The sequence below is a fragment of the Pseudopipra pipra genome, chromosome 12, assembly GCF_036250125.1.
Source record: "Pseudopipra pipra isolate bDixPip1 chromosome 12, bDixPip1.hap1, whole genome shotgun sequence".
Lineage (NCBI taxonomy): Eukaryota > Metazoa > Chordata > Aves > Passeriformes > Pipridae > Pseudopipra > Pseudopipra pipra.
In genome coordinates, this window is record NC_087560.1 from 15142409 (window position 1) to 15161623 (window position 19215).

General features: G+C 47.8%; 1 protein-coding gene across 1 annotated transcript in view; it reads left to right on the forward strand.

The window, feature by feature from the left end:
- The first annotated feature begins 3585 nt into the window (after positions 1-3585).
- The window catches only part of ST8SIA2 (ST8 alpha-N-acetyl-neuraminide alpha-2,8-sialyltransferase 2), a 29716-nt gene continuing 14086 nt past the window's right edge, over positions 3586-19215 (forward strand). Inside the window, exons 1-2 of the mRNA XM_064669055.1 lie at positions 3586-3755; positions 18347-18409. Coding sequence (XP_064525125.1) covers positions 3658-3755; positions 18347-18409 — 161 coding nt within the window. The 5' untranslated portion in view covers positions 3586-3657. The remainder of the gene's footprint in view (positions 3756-18346; positions 18410-19215) is intronic.

Genomic DNA, 19215 nt, shown 5'->3' on the forward strand with positions numbered 1-19215 from the left:
GGTCATCTTCCCTGTCCCTCCTTTGCTTGTTCAGGAGTCACTATCTAGCTCAATGATGCTTCTCTCATAGATTAAAAGCATTTTAAATATGTATTATTTTTGCACTCTGTGTATCTGTGCCTTTCATACTCACATCTTAAATTCATCGCCTCTCTGCCAGTTGTTTGTAAATGTCCCCAGGTGTTTAACTCTTATTCTCTGAATCCTCTGAGCTATTGTTGGTGAGTGTGGCTATTACATATTCCTGATATTTCTCAAAGGTCAAAAGAAAATGTAAAAATGCCATTTCTTTTCTCTTCTCCCAATAAAGCAGAAAACACAATGTTGTTCTGATGCAGTTACTTTAGCTCATATGATAGGATTTTATTTTTTTAAGTACACCTTATTGTATTTACTGCAAATGTTCTGGATACAGAATTACTTCCTCAAATTATTAGGAGCTAGAAGATATAATCAGCTTTTATTCTGTTTTAGAAAATATTACTCTACCACAACAGTCTATTTATGACAGTTTGCTCTCATCTTCCTGCAACCCATCTTAAAAATGAGACATAAAATTGAGACTGTGCATGCTTATGGACCCAATCCTGCAACATTTATGCACCTGTTTAAGCTGAATCATGCGAGGATTCATAGTGAAATGAATGTGCAGAATGACTAACATTTGAGGAACTATGGCAATTGCTCCAAAGCAGCCTGCAGTTCTTCAGGATAATGAGCAATGCATGAAACTGGTGCATTATCGGGGTGGATTATCTGCTCCTCCCCAAAATCTGGCCAGGATGCTATAAAGGATGGACTTGGAGTGCATACAGAGTAAACTGTCCTCTCCTGTAGTCAGTGTTATTATATTAATTTCTTTTTATCACTGCAGTAAGACTCCTGACCGTGTAAAATTTAGCCCTCAGCAGTGCAACAAGATCTCGAGGTTTTTGTCGCAGAGTCACACTTGGTGGTGTTATACAGCCTCGTTAATTGATTACGAAATAATTCAGCAAGCTGCACTGTTCCCTCATCTTCTATACAGCTTGCTGCCTCCTCACCCCAAACAAGCTGCACTTCAAGGTCCTGGTCCCCATGTCTGAAGCCCAATCAGCTGAAGAATGACCTTTCTCTCTGACCTACATCTTTCAGGGGAATAAAGCAACAGATGACACCAAGTAGAGGATTCACAGAGCTCTTTGTGTGAACCCCTTGCAGTGGAGCTCTCCAGTGAAGGGCATCAAGCTTAACTTCCAGCTTACCCTGCAAGGAGGATTTTTTTAAAAAAATTCAGTTAATAGGAGCATTACCATTGACTTACACAGGAGCAGAGCCAAATCCCAGCATGTCTTCTAAGACAAGCTACTCCCTAGCAGAAGCAGCACCTCAGCAGATAGGATATCCCTGCCACTGAGAGTCCCTGTCCAGACAAACTAACTCCCACCACACACTGAATGATCCCCCCCACTTATTGCTCAGCCTTCATTGAGATTTCTGTTCTTGCACATCGCCACTGTGATTGGCAACTGAAACAGAAAGATCAGACAAAAGACGCTGAAACACCACCTGGGATGGAGCTGAAAAAGATGCAGGAGCAGATATCTCCATCTGTATTCTTGAGGATGTGTACGAGGGGAAGCCAGCTGCAGTGTGGTGCTCCCGAATCACAGGGGACTGGTGCTCTGCCCCGCTGCATCTCGGGAAACCCCGATGTCAGTCCCTGCACCAGCAAGGTCACCTCAAAGCCTGTTTCCTTATCCTCAGGCCAGTCACACTGCTATGAAGCTCCAGAGTAGGGTGGGCAAAAGGAGTCCAAGAATAAAACAGAAGGAAAGTGAGGCTTTTCTCAGATTTATGCAGAAGGTGAATTATGGGGCTACTTACATCACCTAAAATCGCTTTCTCCCCAGGGCCCTGAATACGCTCTATTATGAAAGCTGTATACTGGACTGTAAATTTGCCATATATACTACAGTATAATTGTACCAGACTCACCTCCGTTGTATTTTTTACCTATAAATGTAATGGTGATTTGTTTGTCTCCTCTTTCTACAAGAGTTTCAGAATCCCCAGGAAAGCACATCGGCCGTAACTTGCTCCTTCCACCATTTAATCCAGATAAAGAGAAAAGTCTTCTGCTGAGCGTGCCCTCCCATACACAATGCTGGGGTTAGGCATCCCTGTACATATGGACACGTTTATCCCAGTGCAAGGCACCTCGGCAGGAATCACACAATATTGACAGCATATCGCACCCTGAGCAACATACTTCTGAATTGATGCAAGAAGCCGTGCACAGAAGGGAAAATGGCAGCTTTCCAAGTGGCCCCAGTTAATAGCTCTGTTTTGCTTAATGGTGCCTCCCATTCAGACTAAAGATGCTGTTTTAAATATGTAAGCAATTAGTATCTCTCGCTCTCAACACATCTGTGCTGCTTCTCTCTGCTGCATTATAAATCTGCCGTGTCCCTCTCCAGCTTGGCGGTGCATATATCACCAGATATTGTGATTTTCAGCAACTTTCTGGCCCTAAAGAATTATGCTTTGATTTGGTGATGCTCTGCCAGGCTGGCATTGCCTAAACCCTGACACAGCTGTCCTTTCCTCTCCAGATCTGGCACTGGACTAAGACATAGCAGAGATATGGAGAAAGCACCTCTTGGTGGTTTTTTTGGCCACTATTCAGTCCAGTCAGTACTTTTTCCTTTTTCCCAGCTTTCACACACTTCCTGAATAGAAACTGCAGCTTTTTCTCTCCATAACAAAACCTAAGGGCACGTGTAGCCTGCAGGAAGATGCTCGCAGGGGTTGTGATGTGGCTGAGATGCAGCCAAGCCCCTCAGAAGCAGAACACCTTCCTTGTGCAGTTTCTGCTTAAATAAATTCTGCCTGTTCAAACTCCAGCGGGACTTAACAGAGTCATGGTAGGACCAGTGTCATTGTAATAGTCAGTATTTATAGTAGTGCAAGGGGTCATTGCTACTAAAATGGGAATTAATAATAACAGGGCTGGATATGACTAGTTATTCAGCATATTTTTTTAATAGTAAGAGAGATGGTGTGACTAGTTATTCAGCATATTTTTTTAATAGTAATAGAGATGGTGTGACTAGTTATTCAGCATCTTTTTTTTTTTTTTTTTAACAAAGTGTTTTCAATCCCAAAACCTCTGTGTTTTCGCCCGTCCCTTGCAAGGAAGGAGGAGGAGGTACAACCACCGCACCGCGCACAGGAGTTACCGCTGTCTGATTTTATTACAGTTTTTGTCCTCTCGGGGAAGAAGCCGCCCGCCTGCGCCGTGCCCACCCCCCTCCCCAACCAGGACCGACCCCGCCACGGTGGGCGCAGGGGAGGGGACGCCACAACCGAGGGAAGCGCATCCCGCTCGCAGGGGGCACCGCGGGCGCAGCGCAGACTGCGGGTCCCGGCCCCCCGCGCCCACCCTCGGGACGCGGGGCCGCGCCGCAAACTTTATCGGCGGGGGGCGGCCCCGAGCGCCCCCTCCTCCCTCCCTCGCTGCCGCCCGCCCCCTCCCCGCGCCGGCGGGGCGGGCCGGGCGCTCCGCGGGCGCTGAGGGGCGGAGCGGCCCCGCCGGGCGGCGGCGGCGCCGAGCCGGGACGCGGCGCCGGGCTCCGCACCCCGCGGAGCGGCCCAGCCCGGCCCAGCCCCGGAGCCATGCCGCTGCCGTGCCGGGGCTGGACGCTGGCGCTGCTCACGCTGCTGGTCGGGTTCCTCATCTTCGCCGATATCTCGGAGATCGAGGAGGAGAGCGGGTAAAAAACCCCCGGTCCCCGCGCGGGCGAAGGGGCGCGGAGCGGAGCGGGGCTGGGGGGCCGGGGAGGAGGAGGAGGCGGCGGCGGCGGAGGGGGCGGGCGCCCGGACAGTTTCTTTGTCTCCAGCTCTCCCGGTTTTTGCCGTGCCCAAGTGGGAAGGGAGCTCGCTGCGCTCCCGCGCAGCTCCGCGGGGCCGGCGGCGGCCCCGGGCAGGACGGGGCGGGATGGGGCGGGATGGGGCGCGGGACCGGGGGGCAGCCACGGGCCGGGCAGGGGGGCGGGAGCTGGTTCCGCTCCCGTTAGAGGCACGGAGCTACCGGTCCGACTGGGGATGCTGAAGCAGGTACTGGTCCCTTTAGAGAAGCTGAGATACCGGTCCGGGTAGGAATGCTGGAGCAGGTACCGCTCCCGTTAGGGACGCGGGGGGAACCGGTCCAGGTAGGGATGCTGGAGGAGGTGCCGCTCCCATTAAAGACGTGGAGGTACCGGTCCAGGTAGGGATGCTCGATCAGGTACAGGTCAGGATAGGGATGCTGGAGTAGGTACCGGTCCCGTTAGAGATGCTAAGGTAGCGGTCCAAGTAGGAATGCTTGATCAAGCACAGGTCTGGGTAGGGTTGCTGAAGCAGATAACAGTCTGATTAGAGATGTTGGAGCAGATCCTGATCTGGAGAGGGGTTTTGGCATGGGCAGTGCTCAGGTATTAATATACGGATGGAGCAGATCCCTAAGCAGGATGTTGGTGCAGATGGTCTGCCGGGCAGGGTTGCTGGGGCAAGTTGCAGCCCAGGGGGCTTGAGTACCACTGCTGGTCCAAATGGGTGTGGTGGAGAGGGCACCAACCCACGGGGGTGATGGATAAGGGACCAGTCTGCAGATGGATAAGGGACCGGTCTGTGGGATGGGAGAGATTGAGCAGGGACCAGTTGGGTGATGGAGCAGCGTGGGAGAGTTCAACCCACTGGTGTGTCCCCATGGGATGTGTTAGGGACTTTGTGATCACCCCTTCCCGATCACTTCCGTGGTGGGTGTTTACCTGCAGGTGCACTGTATAGCAGAGGCTAAAGCAGTCCTTGTGTGAGAAGCAACACCCTACCCACCCCATAAACCCCATCTCTGAGGTCTGCTTGGAAACTTAGGGGATGAGAGGAACAAATGCAGAGAGGAGGGTTTGCATTAACTTGAGGAACTCACTACAGCAATTTGGAAAAACAAATTATTTTAGTAATGAGGGGGGCACTCACAGTGCCCAAATGACACAAAGGCCTTTTTGTTTGCAACCAGGTGGCTTTGTCCACTGTGTTAAATCAAAACAAACACCTGGCTGAAACTATAAATGAAATGCAGTAATGTTTGTTTATTGTTTCATTGTTATATTATATTGGGTGCTACAGGCAAGAAGTGCTTAAAGGTCAGTAGCCTTGTCCAGAAACATCCAGCACCAGACTGTAGGTTACCAGGGTAGATGAATTGTTGCTCTGCAATGAGCTGGCACTATCTATATAATAATAAAGGAAATTAAAAGCTTTTGGTGCATCCTCCCCATCAGACAGGCTGCTCTGATCCTCTTGCTTTCCTCCCATCTTTTTTCCGGCTTCTATTCTTTCTTCTCTACCCTCACCTATCTGCTAGATCTGCCTGCTGGAACTTGCTGTGCCCTTATTGAAAATCTATTCTCTTTCGTTACTTACTTGTCCTGTTTTTCACCCTGGTTCATTAGGGATTCCCAGTGTTGTGTCTTTTTTTCTCCTCTCTTTTCTGTACATTGTATGGAAATTGGATGTTTGTTGGCTGCTTATCTCCAAACCCTGGCATCTGAGTTTGTTGCTGTAGTTCCTCCAAGGAAGTACTGCCAAGCAGTGTGGCAGCAGCAATGGCAACAGGGTCAGATGAGTTCTGTAGGAACAGCGAGCAGCTTGTTTCATGCAGCATTCAGAAATTATAGTGCAAAAGGTAACTGGTAAAGGAGAGGAGCACCTTGCCTACCAGAGGTGAAGGAGGGGTCCAGCAGTCTGGTACTCTCAGATAAATGTTAATTCCCACCATCAACTGTGCTTCCCATATAGGGATGAACAGAGCATGAGTGGGACTCTGCTATATTACTTAATTATGTATTACTTAATCATAATGTAGGGCAAACTGACCTTTTCTCTTGCTTTGTCCTCTCCCACCCACATCTTTTCCCCTTTGCCTCTCCAGAAGGGTTTAGGTTTGATGAGCTCCTGCATCCCAAACACAGCAAGGGGCCAAACACTGCTCACCTTAGAGTGTAAGCTCTTAGCACAGAAGCCTGTCACAGAGAGCACTTGATCCCTGTGATGGTGCCAGGAATGGTGAACACAAAGCTCTGATCTGGCTGAAGTGTATTGCTGGGGTGACATGGAAAAGCAGAGTGCCTGATCTGCAGCAGATCAGGGGATGATAGAAGGTTTTCAACTTTGGGGGGCACATAATAGCATTTTTTGTCAACAGGTCCTGTAGGTAAAGGGAACTGTGTGACAGCAAAAGTGCACAACAGTGTAGAGAAGAGACAATCCCCAAGTTTTCCAGGAGCTCTCTGTGTGTCCAGGAGGGAACAGCTCCTCTCCATGAGAGGTTTGGGAGGTACTGTGTATTTGTGCTGTTCTCCCCCACGTCAGGAATATTTGGCTGATGGATTGTGTGGCTCAACATTCTCCTTCCCACGCCCACAAACTACCCTCACTTTGGTCAGAGCAGCAGCAAGGGAAGGAAGGAGCTAGCCAGGTGTCCCCTGGAAGGCTCATGGTGCTGAGGGGGGCTGGGAAATGCAGGCAGGTGCAACTCTTTTCTTATTTTTCCTTGGCATCGAAACACTCTCTAATTATTGTGAGGAGCGAACAGCTTGCCCACTTTTACACATACCCTGCCCCCTGCCTGTAATTTGGATTGTCTTTGGAAGAACACGCCTCATACGTGTGGGAACAGGGGGGAACAGATTTCTCTCACCTACAAATACTGAGAAATTCCAGAAAGAAAATACAAGATGTTCATTAGGTGAAAAGTAAGAATATAATACTATTGGCAAAAGGACAAAAAAACCGAAACCCCGTGCTGTTTCTTTGGACAATAAGTTTCCAGCATCACAGGTGAAGGGAGATAGAAGCCGAGGGCGGCTGGGAGCTGCTATGCCTGCCAAAGGCTTCTGAGAAAGATGTTTGCTCCTTGAGCAGTCCCATCTCACTCCTCTAGTTATCCTTATACAACCTCCTGCATCCAGGAGATGCTGAAACAAAGAGATGTCAGGGCAAGGATGAAAATTCAGCAGTTTCTCACTCCCGATGCTGCGTGGCTCTCGTTAGCCCGTTCCTCCTACCCTGCAGCCACCCCTGCTCGCGGGTTTTCCTGCTGTTACATCCCTGTCACCTACAGATGTATGGCTGGAACCTCGTGCCCGGCGGTCCTGCGGGATGCCGGCGGGCATCCCGCAGGATCGCCTTGGCTCGCTCCCCGGTCGCCGGCGTGTGCTGCGCGGTGAAGTATTGCTGTTGTGAATGGTCTTGGCACTTATGTTTCCGAACAACCACCTGGTTCCGGGCTGCTGAACTTTTCCCGCAGCCCGGTGGCGCCTGTTTCCATCCGTCGCTCCGGCTCTTTGTTTCCCTGGAAGGAAACAAAAGACACGCTCGCGGTCTGTCTTGGGGAGCACTGATGCGATCGCAGCCATTTCCTCATCCACCCCCGGGACAGGGGAGAGGGACAGACCTCTCCCCACAGAGGAAGACAAAGGACTCGGCATCGAGTGGGGTGATTATTGCCGGTGGCGAGGAGGAAAATTCTGCTCCAGTTTAAAGGGACTCTTTGTTATTCTAAGCCTGCCTTAGCAGTTCTGCAGGGGTCCGGCTGTGTCCTGATTGTCTGTAGAGGGAGCTGGTGACCCGCTGCCACCAGGTGACTTCTCGAATTAGCGTCTGAGCCATCTTAGGGAGCACTTGACACTTGGTAATGGGCTGGTCTTAATATGAGTCAACCTTTTCCCTGCTAGCCCAGACCACATGCCTTTCCCTTCTGATTACAAGAGGAATTATATTCTGCTCCTTTTAAGTGACGAATTGGAGTCTCTGATATTGCTGGCCTGACTGGAAGCTTGTCAGTAAATTGCCACTTTTTCCTCATGTGCCCTTTTCTAACGCCTGCCTTTCAAAGGCTCGGGAAGGGAGATTTTGTGTCCTTTATGGTGGCTGATGTGCTTGCTCTGAGTGGTCTGTAGCGGGCTATAGTTGTAACGCTTCTTGTCAAGGTTGGTCCATGGGGTATAAATGTCCTGCTTAGGTCTCGCAGCTTGTGATTTACTGCTCCTAACTGAGAGTTAGTCTAAGACTTGCTCTCCACCAGGAAGTTTTGCTGGAAAAAGTGCTGTATTCTACCAACATACACTTTTGTGCGCTCGCACAGCAAGTGCGTGCTAGCCAACAATTATCCAGGTTGGGCTGGAGGAGGAATGGCTCTCAGCAGGACAGAAACCCACAGACACCCTGGAACTATTCATGTAAATGGAGCCAAAGGAGACCTTTGTACTCATTGGGTATGGCAGGGCTCTAATAAAAGCTCCGTGACGCATCGGGCTGGAAAATAAAAGCAGTGTTGGAGCACTGATTTAAGTAAGAAAATACTTGGCGTAGGCTTTCATTGCAACTCTTCTGACAATAACCTGAACTCAAGCAGCCAATTTCAGGTTGGCTACAGAGCTTCCCTTCCTCTCCATGAAACACTCACCTCCTGTAGCCCTGCAGGGGCACAGGAGGCTGCCACAAAGACATATTCAAACCCTTGTGTTCCTGCCTAGAGCAGGCTGAAGGAGATGAATCTCCACAACTTGTTTCCTTAAACTGAGCTCTGAGGGAATGGCAGGAGCAGTGGTACCTGCAGGGAATCGGTGTCCCAGCAGGAGGGCTGGGAGCAGCAGGATGGGAAGCACTTGCAGACCCCCAAGCAAGCCAGTTGAACAGAAAGAAAACCCACAAATAAGGGATTTCCATTACAGCTGGTGAAAAGTTACTCTTCAGTCCAGTAGTGATTGTCAGCAGCTTACAAGACCCCCAAGGAGGGAATTTCTGAGCTTGCTGGTGAGGAGGGCAGTAGGAGTGGTAGGAGGTTGCACATCACCAGCCAGCCCTTCTTGGGTGCGGAGTTGTGGAAGACAGGCCAGTTCATAGACTAGAGCAATGAAGAGAGAGCAAAGTGGTTCCCAGAAGGGCTTCAGGTTTCCCTTTTGCCCAGGTGGGCTTTTTGTTTCCCATCTCTAACCCCACAAATGCACAATTCTGGTTGGGAAAGCAAAGGAAACCTTTTTCTCCCGGCAGAGAACAAGGAGTTTCAAATGTTGGTTCATTTAGCGAAGGCTTGTTGAGCAGCTAACGGCGGGGTTAAGTGATTCAGCAGTGCTGTGTCTGCTTCTCTCTGCTGCTGCTGCTGTGCTCGTGGGCAGAGAGGGAACCCTGGGACCACAGCCAGCAGTGACACAGCAGATCCCACCACCACTGTGAGCCTTCCCAGCCTTTCCCAGACACGGATGAACTGAAGGGGTCGGTTTTCTCTTGTGTGACAGATGTGCTTTTGATCTTCCAGGAAAGCATTTAACAGGAACTCCTTTATCGTTCCTTGGGCTTTCAGGCTGCCCTAATGATAAGACAAGAGGAAATGGGAAGTTTAGATTGGATATTAGGAAAAATTTCTTCACCAAAAGGACTGGCAAACATTGGAACAGGCTCCCCAGGGAAATGATGGAGTCACAATCTCTGGAGGTATTTAAAAGACATGTAGATGTGGTACTTGGGGCCATGGTTTCATGATGGACTTGGCAGTGTTGGGTTGATGATTGGACTCAGTGATTTTAAAGGTCTTTTTTAACCTGTATGATTCTATAGTTCTGTGATTCTGCAGGTATTTTGCTCTTTCATCCCTGAGAACAGCACTACTTAAATACATCCACAGGTATAGTTGCTATAAAAAACAGTTGTTTGAAACCAGACTTCTAATTGCCTCTCTCATTTATTTTCCCTGGGCTTGGGTCATCCTCAGCAGCAAGAAATAATCCCAAAGTACAACATTAGATAATAATTATTTTGCTGTTTCTCTGGTTTACACTCCCAGTTGCCTCTGGAAACAAGGAAGTTCCCTGGCACAGTAAATTCACTGTAGGTGCAGAGTTTCAGGTGTCCTTCAGCAAACACCACAGCAGAGCAGGCTGGTGTCACTTGCTCAGCCTCTTGCAATGCAATAGAAAAAGGAAGAAAAAATTAAAAAAAAAAAGGAGTATCTTTACAGCTCCTTTTTATTTGTGTTCCCACTGTAAATCCTCGTCTGGCTGTGCAGCAGCCTTGGTGGTGGTGGTGGCCTTGGGAGATGCATCTTCATCAACAGCAGCAGCACTGGCTCTGTTTGGGAAGTGAAAGGACTGATCCAGGGAGACAGGCATGGCACTGCTGAAACCTGCCAGAGCAGTGGCGATGGTGTGGGGTGAGAGCTCTTTCCAAACTTAAGTGCTGGACTCTTTTTTGTTGCTACTGCAAATCAAGTCCTTGTTATTGCATACAGAAATCCACTGGGAATATCCCAAACAAACACAAAACCCACTCCAGGCTGGCCATCTGCGTGCTGAGCAGGCTGTTCCTCCCAACCAGCCCTCTTCATGGGCAGGGCTGCTTTTAAAAGCACATTTTGTCCCAGTCACACAGAGTTTTGAAGTGCTCTCTCAAGGCCCCCTCAGTCAAACAGTGTCACAGTGGGCTCCAGGTATCACCTGTTTGTCTGGCAGCTCTGGATCCAAGGATGGTTCTAATGCTGTGACCTGTCACCTCCAGCCCAGGCTTTACCAGCACCTTCAGGAATATCATTCAGCTCTCAACCAGCGGCTATAAAAGGGGGCATGTTTCCCCTGCAAGGTTAAGCATCATCATGGGGCATGTCCAGCACCTTTTCAGACACCCAGAAGCACACTTGACTGCCAACCAGCAGCTGCTTAGTTGGTAATTAAACTTCTCCTTCTTATTACTGCCTGGATTTCCACAGTGTAGCTTTATGAGCGGGGGTAGGAGAGAGGAGGTTGAGCTCTGAAACCACTATTGGCTTTTTGATATTTGGCAACTCGACTTTGTCATCTGGGCACTAAGTCCCTGTGAAGGTCCTGGGACAGCTCCGTTGCTGGTTGTGGGGTGTAGATCTCATTCAAGCACTCCCAGCCCTCTTTGTGTAGGCAGCAGATGTTATTTTGAGGATGCTCATACAGAACTGCCCCAGGAGGATGTCACTGCCCAGAAGAGATCCTCAGCATCCACACCAACAGGGATAGAAGAAACCACGTGAGACCTTGAGCATTCCAAGGGGCTGAGCAGAGCAGTGGGAAAAGAGGCAAGAGATGGGTGTAGGAGGATGAGCCCATGGGCCCACAGCCCCTCAAGACACTATATCTTTTCATGTTTTACCATTCCCATTTCCCAAGGTACGTGGCATCCAAAACGCTGCAGAAACCACTGGGATTTCTGGCTTTTGGGACATGGATGCTCAGGGTGACGGGTTCTGCTGCAAGAGTGATGCTCTGCTGTTTATGCTCCCTGGTGGAAAAAATTATCTCAGGAAAAATGTATAATGTAGACATGTTTTGTAAGCAGTGAGGCTTTTGGCTCAGCTCCTTTCTAAGTCTTCCCTGGGCTCTTGGGTTGTTTCCCTTCTCCTATCCAGAAGAGGAAAGCTAAACATACAAACATACACACACTGCAGTCTCAGGCTTCTCACTGGATCCTTTTTGCCTTCTTCAATGTCTGTTTCTTTCTTGGCTGTTTCATTAATGCAGTCAATGAAAAGGAGCTGATAAAGTTTTAATGGAAGACTTGAGATGAGGGAGGGCATAAGGTCCTGCCAGTATGCAGGGTGGGGATAGGTGAGGTCTGTGACATTTGAGCCCTGTGAGCATGTGAGTATTTTGTCTTTAGCGCAGTGATAAAACAAGAACATCATGGGGTGATTGAGTCAGACCATGCTGATGTTATAGCAAATGCATGTGGATGTGAGAGCTGATACTCTACTTATGTTAGAGAGTCTTCTGGCTCAGGAAAAGCTCATGCTGTCTTGGGAGCAGAGCCTGGAAGTCCTGGGCTGTGGCTTCTTGGTACGCAGCAGCAACCATCAGGTTGCTCTGAGTATCTTCCTGTCTTTTACAGGTCCTTCAGAGCAAGTAGCTCAAGGCAGGATTTGTTTACTCCAGTGCAGAGTGATCCCCAGCAGTATCCTCATGACAGGCTGCCACAGCCTTCCCTCCCATTCCTCGTGTCCATTTGTAGTCAGAGCTGCACCATTCCTGCTGATTTGTCTCTGATTTTGTCACATAAGTGTTTCATACTAATTGGCATATTCCCTGTTAAGCAATAGATGTCTCTTTTCCAAACTCATGTGTCTTGATTCCATCTTGTCCTCAGCAGACACTTGCAATGATTACACACTGTGACTTGAAGCCAGGCAGACACCTCAGGCCCTGCTCACATTCACGCAGAAGCTGATGTGGACCCACCATTCCCACCTGAGAGGCAGAGATGCTGAGCACCTTCCACCTTCCCATCTTCTTGTGATCCCTGGGAAGGATCTTGCAGGAGAGGTGGCTGGTGGAGGTGGGAGGAGGTGACCAAATTAGCAAGGCTGCTTTGCATGAGACTGACAGATCTGCATTTCCTGTGGCGGGTAACAACAAGTACCATGAGCAACAGCAGTTCCATCGTCTGGTGCCTTACAATGAGTCTCCTTGTCCTGCTGGAAGATCACAGAATCATTGTGCCTGGCTGCACAAGCACTGCCCCTGCAGCTCATGTACCAGACCTGCACTGGGACCCCAGCTGGACCAGGCGATGTGTCTGAAAGCCACAATTATGGGCACAATCTCCCAAATGTGATCGTATGACTCGATAGAAAGAATTAAACTCGAAACACTAAAAATAGCACTTGATATTTAGGAAGTTTTTGACACTTGGGCTGCCAAGCTGTGACAATATAATCAAGTGAGATTTTAAACACATTGAAGTGCGATTTCGAACATCTCATCAAGATGTATTGCAGGATCTTCTGTCCCAGCAGACAAGCGCTTTAGAAATGTCTTCCCAATTAATCTCTGCAGAGGGAACCTTGCTCTCCAAGAGAGTGCAGTCACCACTCCTCTTCATCTCAATCTCCTCGACATCCCTGGATGAAAGCCTCCAAAGCAACTGGTGAAATGTCACAGGAATGATCTGCAAGAGTCAGATGTCCCAGCTCCCCCCTGGCATGTTATGAGATGGGATGCAGGAAGGCGAGATGATGCTGGAGCCTATGAGAACTGCATCCCTGGATGGGGGAGTGGTGCTGGGAAAGTGCGTGATGGAACGTCTGAGTACAGGATCTCAGGGTTCAGAAATGCATCTCTGATATCACTGCTTCTCGTTTAGCTTTGGCTTTTGTTTCTGATTTACGAGTTGGTTTACATGTGGGGCTAGCCAGCCTTTCCTCTTCCAATATGTCTCTCCTGGGACAGCAGAGCATGTTATGGATTTGACGTAAACCCCACAGAAACCACTTGAGTGTCTAGTGAGAAGCTCAAAGAGGACTTAACAATGAATGTGGCCTTTTTGCATCTTTTCAGCCAGACCCTGATGTGCAGATGGAAAGCCAGGATACAATCCCCAAGGAATCCTGGTTTCCAGCCTCTAGCCTTGGTTCCTGTTCATTTTGGTCTCTTGGGACACCTTTGGTTGTCCACCCTGCAAGGCAGGCTGGACCGGTTTGAGCTGGGAAGCCAATTATGTCTTTCTCGTAGATAACTTGGAAATGTGACAATTTTCCCCCCAAAACCCCGGAGTCACATTTTCTGTTCTGCTAGTCTCAACACAAACCCTGAATTTAAGGGAATAGGACCTAGAGTTGAAGCCAGTGTCCTGGTCCACATTTTACTGTGAGGGTCAGCAGGATCAAATCTATCAAGTTTGGGAAGAGAGGGGCCATCTATATTCTTCATTTCCAGGGGCTGTATGGTGTATCCCAAAACTGTTAGTTACAGTGATTGGGGCTCTGGCCATGGCACAGCATCCTGGAGAGGGGCTGTGAGCATCCTGCTCCACATCCCCTCCCTGCCCAGCTGCCTTGGGGAGAGCCCGTGGGTTGGGAGGGCAGTGATTGTGTGAGGGTGGTCCCTGGCCAGGCCTGGCAATGTGCTCGTGTGCTCTTCAGATGGAAAACAGCAATTCTGGTCTTGAGGACAACATCAGAGCAATCCTTAAAAAGCAAAGTAAATATAAGTTGTGATTTATTATTTTTTGAAAATAGATACAGACTGCCTAATGGGTACAGTCTGCAGCCGTCTCAGGAGACTAATGGTTGCATCTGCTTTTTGGGACAGTGAGACCTTTTCAGATCAATTCTCATGGTCCTCTGAGTCATGTGTCCTACCCTCTCACTCAGCAAGAGCCATACTGGATCTCAGCAAGTAAAAAGCAGCATTTTCAAGAGGACAGGTCTGCTGGAAGCCCATAGTGCCTGCTCCTGTGGAGCTCATTTTTTAGTGTTAAAGGCCAAGCCACTTCACCCCCAGTGTCCCAGCTGTAAAACAGGGATCATAAAATGCACATAACACAAAAGTAGGTTGTGAAAACCTAATTAGTAAGTGTTAGTCATTCGAACCCCTCAGATAAAAATTGTGGCACTCTGAACTCTCTTCCTGAGGAATTCAGATGGATAAATTCTGCTTAATAATCCCCCAAGGGACTATTATTTCTCTTTTATGCGGAGGAGGGAGAAGAGGGGGACTTGGGTTTCCCAAGGTCAGGAAGAGGCAGAGGTTTTGTTCCACCAGGAATGGGCTCCACAAATGTGGTTAAATGCAGGGGGGTTTGAACAAGACAATCCTTAAGGTCTCTTCCAACCCCACATAATTTTATGATTTATGAAATGTGTGGTTGGGTATGGCTGAAATTCCTGATTAGTTTATGTTTCTCACGCCTGCTTCCCATGTGCACTGTCTACCGCAGATGCTGAGGGGGGAGGCAGGACTTGGGGGGTGGGAATTGCAAAATATCCATGGAAAACACATTTTTTAATTTGTAAGGCTGAGAATATGGACGCATAAAGCCCGTTCTTAAGAGATCCTCTCGCCCAACGAGGCTGTGTGACCTACTTGTTCAGTCAAAGCAGCTTTGATTTCACGTATCGAAATTGCTCGAAGCGAGACCGAACCGTACCTAGCAACAATTAAGAGAAGCATTTAAGAAGTGGGAAACGATGAAAAGAGAAGCAAAAACCCTAAACAGCCCATTCATAGTGGGTGAATAGAAGAGTCTTTGCATACCTGATTTGTCAGAAATTATTCATCCAAGAAAATTTGGACCTGAAACATAAGACAATTTTTCTTTTCTTTCCTCTGATATATGAATCAGTGTCACTTTACATCTGAGCACAGAGTGTTTTGACCTATATAATGTCTTAGACAGTGGAAATTCAGCTTGAAAATCTCAAAGCAAAAAAATGAGGAAGGATGGCATAAGCCAGTAAGATGGCATTAGCACATATGGATGCAACTTATCACTGGAAAACATCCCAACAGAAGCCCAAAGAAAAATGTTTTGTAAATAATAGGATTAGGAAGCAGGTTGGTACTTTGTGGAGCTGGCTATACAATCAAACTGATAACAACTAGATTAATAAGGCAATTCAATCCAAACACAGTGTAGCACTAGAAAGCTTTTCAAAATCAATGCTATCTGTACTATTTTAATCGAGGCTGGTCTTTGCCTTTTGAAGCAAAGAGATTTGAAACTCCAGGTCAGCAAGGTATAATAAAATGGACTGACTGTTTTTTTTTTTTAACACGTGCTTCTTAATTAGTACCTTCCATTTCTAAATACTTTCCTCTTCCCAGGTGGGGGAAGTGAAGGGGTATGGTGGTACTGGCTTGCCTGTGTTGGTAATGAAGTGTGGCAGATTTTGGAAAATACCCTGCCTAGCTCAGCTATGGGTGTTTTGAGCAGGTGTTTTGTCTGGCTGGGACCCACCAGTGGGTTGAGCTGAGCAGGGTGGCTGGACAGGGCAATACACCCTGTGGCATCATATGCACAGAACACATTGTCTTGGACTGTACCGAGGGAGATTGTAGGGAAAATGTTCTGAAGTTGTAGTGTAGGACACAAAGCACCAAAAGGCTGATAGTTTTGAAGCCACAGGAATGTTTTAGGATTCACTAAACCAGCTGAGACCTTCAGCCAACTATCATGTCCCAGCCTTGGGCAGTATCCATGGCTTAGAGAGAGAAACCAAGCCTGGTACAGGGAACAGTGTCTTTGCCAGCATCTAAGGGGTCTGTGAAAGCATCGTGGCTGCTGCTGGCCAGCAAAGCAATGAGCCCAGTGCCATGGAGCAAGGCATGGGAAGCAGGTTAGCAGAGCCCTGCTCTCCTCCACCAATGAGCTATCCTCTCCATGTTTGTGTATGACAGCAGAACACTTTGTGCTCTGTTTACATTGCAATATTTTTGCTTTTCACTCTATGTGAGGGGGAAAGAGTAACCTCTGAAACTGTCCTTGAGGGGTTTCTCAGCCAGGGACCTGGCAGCCAGTCTCCTTCTCCACCATACTGCACAAAGTCAGCTGGGAGATGTGCTTTCAACTTGCCTACCTCATGTCCAGCTTCTCCAGCCTTAATTCCAGGAGAAGACTTGCACAGATCTGTCACTGGGGGCATGTAAGGCTAGACTGGATAAATGCATTTGAATAATATGTTGTGATGCTTTGGATCAGTCCTGCTAAAGCCACAAAACATGGATGAGGTGGGAGCTAACAAGTCTTCTCCAATTCCTAATTTCCCTGGTATCTTTTTTTTCCTTTCACAGAGATTGCAAACTGGCACTTATTTAGGGGAAAAAAACCATTTCTTTTTGTAAGCATTGTCTGTCCTACAGCAAGTGTGAAGGAGTGTGAATCCCATTTGGAAGGCTCCTTCAGAGGAGACGTATCTTAGCAGATGCGTGGTTTGCACACTAATCCAGTCTGCTCCCACACCCCGTGGTGAACCCCATTAAAGCAGAGGCTTGTTAAATGCCAGTAGGCTCTAGGAATGAGCTAGTCCTGCTGTTCCCTTGATGCACCAAAAAATTAAACAGCTCGCCGACTCTCAGGTCTGTCAAAGGAAGGAGGAGGGTGTTGGAGCCAGAATCGCTTTAACTTGGCCATAGATGGTCTCTGGCAGGAGGGAGGAAAGGGACAATCATCGTGGCATTTCCAAGGGTTTGATGTTGTGTGGTGCTGAGGCCTGTGCTCAGCCTAATGAAGGGATTTATGTCACATCCCGCAAGTCTGAAAATCTTTTTTTAATGGCACCGAATGTTCACACACACTGTTTCTTTTTCAGTTATGCCTAATGCATTTGGGATTTTTTTCAGAACTCACAGAAATGCATTCTCCTGAGATACATTTTCATTAAGGTATATATTTCCAGGTAACTGTATTTCTGCTGGAAGAGAATTTGGTTCTCTTTATGAGTGTGTTCATTGGGATATCTGTGCAATAGAAACAATAAAATGGAGCAATGTGGCAGTTGAAATATGTCTGACTCCCACTGAGCATCACAAGGTGGGCAACTCATTCTTTGTGACCCCTTTAAAAGCAGCAAGCTAAAGCAAGAAGGGGCTCTTCAGCCAGCTAGATACAGACCAATACCTGTATGTATTTATTTTCAAGTGAGTGGTGTAGGTTTCTGAAGGGGCTTGGTCCCATCTGTTCTTCATTATAGCATCATATAGGTGCTGGAAACTTTGGCTGTTCTTTCCTACAGGTCATGCTCAGGCTGGTCTGGCACCTGTCCATGTGTGGTGGTGTCAGGCCATGGGAATGACAGTGCTGTCACTTAGGTTTGAGTTCCAGTATGTGAATGACTGTGGTGAGTTGGCCTCATAGCTTCAGCCAGGTTACACTAAAAGTGGGAACAAGAGGCTTCAGGGCACTCGTGGGATTGGAGGGGGCTGGCATGGGGTCTTGGGTCACTGGAAGTTGAGAGAAGGTGCACTGTGAAGATGAGGTCTCCACAAGTCACCAGGAGGCTGGTGATTCAATCTGGGTAAAACAGAGATATTGGACAGTCTCAACTAAAAGCCTACATAAACACAATGGTGGGAATCCTGTCCCGATCATTCAGCTCAGTGCCTGCCTGAAAAGGACAGGGAAAGTCCCTGGGCATCCTGGAGCTGAAGGAGACCTTCTCTGTGCACTGCTAACACGTGACTCGTAAAGAGAAGCAGAGATGTATTTAACACAACTATGGGCTGCACGCTGCTTTGGCAGCAGAGACCAGATGTCTTTGATGGCTGGTTAGATCACGCAGGTATTATTAATTGGGCTGGCTCAGAGATTTTTAGCCAGAATCATTTTACAGTCACAGTAGGGCAGCAGTGATGGTGGATGAAAAGCCCTTCAGAGGCATCAGGACATCTCCCTTCTGGATGGGGTGGGACTCAAGTGGCGTGGCAATCTCTCCACTCGCAGCCCTTCAGAGCAGGATCTCTTGACTGTTGAACAATGCTTGGCAAAGAGAAGTTGGATTTATAAATAATGCATTTCCTTTGTCTTGCAGGAGTTCTGGAGGCAGAGGTACAATCAGATCAGCTGTGAACAGCTTACATAGCAAATCTAATAGGTTTGTAAATTAGATTTTGTGTTCATTTGTTTTTGCTGTAAGGCAGCTATTAATCTGCTTCTCCTCTTCGCTGGATAGTGCTGTTCTGATTTAGCAAATGTATCTGTTTCTTTTCACTTCTGCTTTGCATTTTCTTAATCGTTTCTCCCCCTCCTTCTCCCAGCTCAGTGCAATAATCATTTGCAAATAACCAAGGATCTGCAAGTTCCGGTGATTGAGAGAATGAGAAAGAGTTACTTATTGTGAAAATAAGTCAGTGATAGAGTTGCTATTTCCATAGTTTTAGGTGCTAATAGAAGAGAGATCACTGTGTTTGAGATCAGAACTCCATTCAGTTTTATCGCAATGCACATGACTCCATTGCAGAGTCATTCTGTGGCATCACAGCCTCATTCAGTGTCTCCCTCTGTTATTTTTACAGTGATTCCCTGTGTCAGCCCAGCGTTACCAAGTGGCACAGTTGAAAAGCTTAGTGACACCATGTGAGAAAGAGTGATATCATTCTGTGATGATGTCACCACCCATGATCAAAACACAGAAAATGGACAAAAACAAAAATATTGTAGTTATTCCCAAGATTTCTTTACCCTACTTTCGTTACGATTTTTGACACCTTCTAAGTAAGCTCTGCAAGACACAGGTGATATGGCAAAATGCAAGATGCAAACAAATCCAACAGACTGGCAACCTCTAGAGAGGTACTGTACAAACACACACCAGGACACTGGCAGCTAGCATTTATAAACACATTTCCTTGCCTTTCTGAAACATTATACTGTGTGAGCCACAGTGTGTCCCAGGGAGCA